The sequence below is a fragment of the Lactuca serriola genome, chromosome 4 (assembly GCF_051521515.1).
Source record: "Lactuca serriola cultivar US96UC23 chromosome 4, Lser_US96UC23_V15, whole genome shotgun sequence".
Taxonomy (NCBI): domain Eukaryota; kingdom Viridiplantae; phylum Streptophyta; class Magnoliopsida; order Asterales; family Asteraceae; genus Lactuca; species Lactuca serriola.
The window spans coordinates 216,016,393-216,021,119 of NC_136411.1; the positions used below are offsets into that span (position 1 = coordinate 216,016,393).

Here is a 4,727-nt window from a genome sequence, read left to right on the forward strand (position 1 = left end):
AATGTATGTAATGTGTTTATACATGTATGGAAAAAACGAAAAAAAAAAAAAGATACTATAATGGTAAAAAAGGTAGGATGGTATAATGAATATGCAATGTGTAGCCAACAGGTATGAGTTTCGAAGAAATAAAATTCAAAAACTCATTAAGACGGTTCCAAAACTTTAAGAACTCCAACGTTTTTATGGCTTTTTGAGTTCCGAAAGCAAGCACCCTCTTCAATGCTCGTCCCCTTAGAATATAGGACATATAGACAAATGTTAAAAATGAAAGAATATATAAAATTTAGGTAACAATTAAAAATTAACGAATCTTTGAATGGTCAAGAGCATCTTTGAAACCATATTGAATTGTAATGTCACATGACTAGTAAATAACGAGGCAATATATGAAATTTACGTATATGTTAAATTTTAAAGAATCTTTGAATATTCATATTGAACATCATCTTTGAAACCACATTTAATAGTAGGCAAAATAAATATTTCAAAAACTGTTAATTTTCCAAGATCTAATGGTCCGTTTTGTGTCATTTTCAGAGCTTCCTAATATCGAGGCCTTCATATCGAATACTTTGGATTGTTGACATTTGCTCCGGAGGCTCGAGAGGAACATAAGTATGGCTTCCAGCCTATTTGAATATCTTCAAATTTTGGAACAACTAAAATCTTACAGTAATGTTCCAAAAGATTTGATATATTCCTTACGGACTTACGCCTTGTTCATATACCGGTCAGAACAGCAAAACAAGTTCAGTAAACCTATGCCATGGATTGGGATCTATATCACCTCAGCCTCTCTGTTTTGCATCCTTTTAGTGGTGGCCGATTTATTACATGGTTTTAGGAACAAAAAATTCTGGTTTCCATGTAAATATTTCAATTTGAATGCTGCTTCTCTCACTGGGATAGCTGTTGCAATAAAGCTACCCATGGATCTAACTACTCTAACGCCAGGTTATGTCGACCGGGCTGCAAAGCTTGGAGGCCTCTCCTTTATGTGCACTATGATGGCTAATTTATTGCCTTCTTTAGCCACCATGAGCAGCAAGGAACTTGTATCAAACATCATAGCTTTAGCTGTCCTCGTAATTACCTTGGTTGTGAACGTCTGTATTCAAATAAACACCGGAGTTATCACCTACGATGAAGAGGATGATTTCTTCTTTTATAACATTGATGATGCAGTAGTTTCACAATATTACACGTACACATATCCAGCGGGTAATGGTTTCATAGCAACACTTTATGTGGTTATGTTACTCACGTTGCTTATAATATATGCATGTTCATCTTTAGCAGTTCTAAAGTCTAAACAGATTCTAGAATCAAAATACCAAGTGGCTCATCACAAAGCTTTAAAGGACGATGAGTTGCAACAGCCAGGAATATTAACTATTTAGAAGCTAAAGCAGCATGTGAGCAATTACTGTATCATGGCAGGAACCGGCAACCCCCAGTTCATGATAGCTTCCTCAGCTACAACCTCCGCTTCTGGGGCAATATGCGCCTTAAGCACTACCTTCCACATTATTATTATGTTTTTCAGTATTGGACGTCTAAGGGCCTCTAAGTCGGATTATAAGTGGTCATTGTTGGTGATTCTCATTACACAATTCATCGGAGTCATATTGGGTACAGTTGCGCCACTTTCTAGATGCTTTGCATCCTTAAGCTTTAAGGTGTCCTTAAAATGGATTGTGAACCATGTGAAGGTCTCTAACGTGGAGAGCTATTGGACTCAGAAGCTATATGATTGGAAACAGAGTAGCATACCATTCTCATACAGTAGCCGCAGATGCAAGATCGTCATCCAAAGTTTGAAAAATCTATTTCTCAGCATTTGTATAGGATTCCAGAAGACAGTTGTGGTGATATGCAAGATGATAAGAGTTATTCCAATTTTCTTTGTGATATGTGTGGTGTACTTTCTACGTTGTGGGAAGTGGTTAAAGGCAATGTTCAGCGCCTCGAGTATTAAATTGGTACAAAATACTGAGCAACCAAGAAAAGATAAACATCTTAGTCGATATGTTTTGCAACTTCAAGACGATATGGAGTTTGCTGAGAGAACATTGAAACAAATTTCAAAAGCTGTGAACCGCTTGATCCAAAAGGCTGAAAAACAACAACCCAAAAATCTTTTGAAGCTTCTAACAGAATCTAGAGGTTTTGAAGGAGTTGAAAAGTTTGACAACCATCATGTTCCGCCCTTACTTTCAGAAGAATATCTCCATTGTTGGAGCTTGCCCCTGGTAACTCTTACAACCATTGCCATGTCTCTTCCTAACATCCAAAAGAACATTGTCGATTGCTTGCTGAGTGGTGTGAGTGAAGGTCTTGTATATGTCACAATTGTGGAAGAAAACCTTAATATTACCGATGATCATGTAAGAATTCAAAAGGCGGTTAAAACTTTGTGGGTAGAACTTGAAGTATACCACAAATGGTTAGGAAACAAGCTACCAAAACATGCTCCTAAAGAAAATACAGCTGGACAGATTCTTCAATGGTTGAGGGATACAGGTAAAAACATTGTCAATGAGGTAGAAAGGACGGATATAATTGGAGTCCCAAATGGTAATTACAAATGCAGGTCTATTTCTGGTAATTCAATGTATCGAATCACTGAAACAATCTTGTGCTCCTATCATGAGAACATAGTCCAGGTCAGCCAAGAAGAACTATTTACAGAATTATTATCAATAATTGCTGATATTTTGGCAGCTTGTCTCACAAACTTACCCCAAGTCATAGCATTGAAATGTCACACGAGAGCCATAGAGAAAAGGGAGGCAAGTGTGCATGCTGCAGCCCAACTTCTTGGTGAGACTATGCAGATAATTAACACCCTTCAAGATCGAGAACTTCCAAGCTTGAATCCAAACGACATGGCGTTTATTGACAAGTGGCGTTCTTACTTAAAGGATCCTTGTCCTTAATAAACCATTTGTGTTTTTCATGTAACTAGGTACGTACGTTTATAAATATTTATATGTAATTTGTATTCCTAAAGCAGTGAATTATGTCACATTTATTTGATTTCCATTGTTTAATTATGAGGCATGTGATTTCCTTGGATACTTGTTTCTCAGACATCGTTGGAACCATTTTTGTGACATTAGCATGTTGTTTCAAAGCATTTGTGAAGAAGTTATAATTGTTCCACATAACATTATCATGTATTTTCTTGTTTTACTCGTACTTGGATTCACCATCTTGCAAATTTGATCTAGTACCCATGCCACTAATTTGATTAAGGAATAGCTTATCGTTCATAATTTTCAAAGAAACAGAATTTGTTTGAACAATATTTGCCTCTTCCTTTACTACCTTAAATCCTTCTACATGGTTTGAAATACAGCTAAATTCACTATAAGAATTTTCCCATATGACGACGACACCTATACCGACGACAAGTGTCGTCGGTAAAAATAAGGCTATACGGACTAATAGTGTTGACCAATTACTTTGACTTCAAAATTTGATCACCCGGCTACTTGTGGTTTGCATAGGTAACATAGGTAAGGTGTGAAATAAAAAATAATTCGTGGGTTTCTGAAAATGTATACCGACGAATTCTCTTCAGTATAGGTGTTGAAAAAATCATTTCTCTTTTCTTTATTATCTTGCAGGAAAAAAAACATTGTTGTTTTATTAACCTCTATATCGACAGCATGTTTGTAGAAGTGATTTAATCGAATATGAATGAAATCAAAGTAGCAAAGTAATTTGAACACCAAGAGTAAATAAGATCAGGTTTCAGCTCAATTATACTTTCAGGATACAGAAGCAACCATGTATCTTCTTGTATGTTGTTTTGTGGAGTAAACATCATGAACATTGTTTCTTCCTGATTGTCCTCTTCTTGAAGCATGATTGTCCTCTTCTTGAAGCATAAGGCTTGAGTTTCTATTTTCAACTAAAATTCATTTTATACATACTTTGAAGGTATGTCCAAATTTCTGGCATTAATTGCGTTGAATTTTTTAGAATGATGTAGCATGTCCTTTTCCGATGGAAGAATTCTCAATTTGTTCATCGATCTGACTAGGAGAGTTATTTTCTTTTGTACTAGGATTCCATTGAGTCATTGAATGTATTTTGAAGGCGTTTTCAGAGTGCGAAAAGTCAAATTGACTCATCCTTAATCCATCGGATTGTAACATCCTAAGAGGATTTTCTAGAGAAAATGTGGATAAGTCTTTTGACTCTTCAATTGCAACAACTACAAATTAGAATTTTATGGTTAGGCTTCTTAATATTTTTTTTCAACAACTCTTCTATCGTTAATGGTTTCCCCGTTTAGTCTCAACTAATTTAAGAGTAAGATTACTCGATTATAGAACTCCTCTATTGTCTCTAGGTCCTTCATGTGAAGATTGTCGAATTCACATCTTAAGGTTTGCAGTCGTATAACTTTAACCTTGTCTTCTCCCCTGTATATTATATGCAACAAATCCCATGCTTCTTTTGAAGATGAAGATGTCGGGATTCTCACAAAAATACTTCATCTATTGCTTGGTAAATGAAGAATAGTGCCTTCTTGTCTTTCTTCCTTGATTCCTTCAAATCAATTGTTTGTTGTGTTGTTAAGGCGTTAGGATTTGGAGGTTCATTGATTACATTCTCCACAATACACCAAAGATATTGGGACTCGTACAATACCTTCATCTGAATGCTCTAGTGGTAATAATTTTTTTCGTTTAACTTTGGTAATTGGGGTT

General features: G+C 35.7%; 1 protein-coding gene across 1 annotated transcript; it reads left to right on the forward strand.

Annotated features, from left to right (window-relative positions):
• The first annotated feature begins 1,436 nt into the window (after positions 1–1,436).
• LOC145099179 (uncharacterized) lies at positions 1,437–2,942 on the forward strand. Its single transcript, XM_079036770.1, has one exon. It carries the CDS (start codon positions 1,437–1,439, stop codon positions 2,940–2,942), a length of 1,506 nt encoding a protein of 501 aa, XP_078892896.1.
• Positions 2,943–4,727: the final 1,785 nt, after the last annotated feature.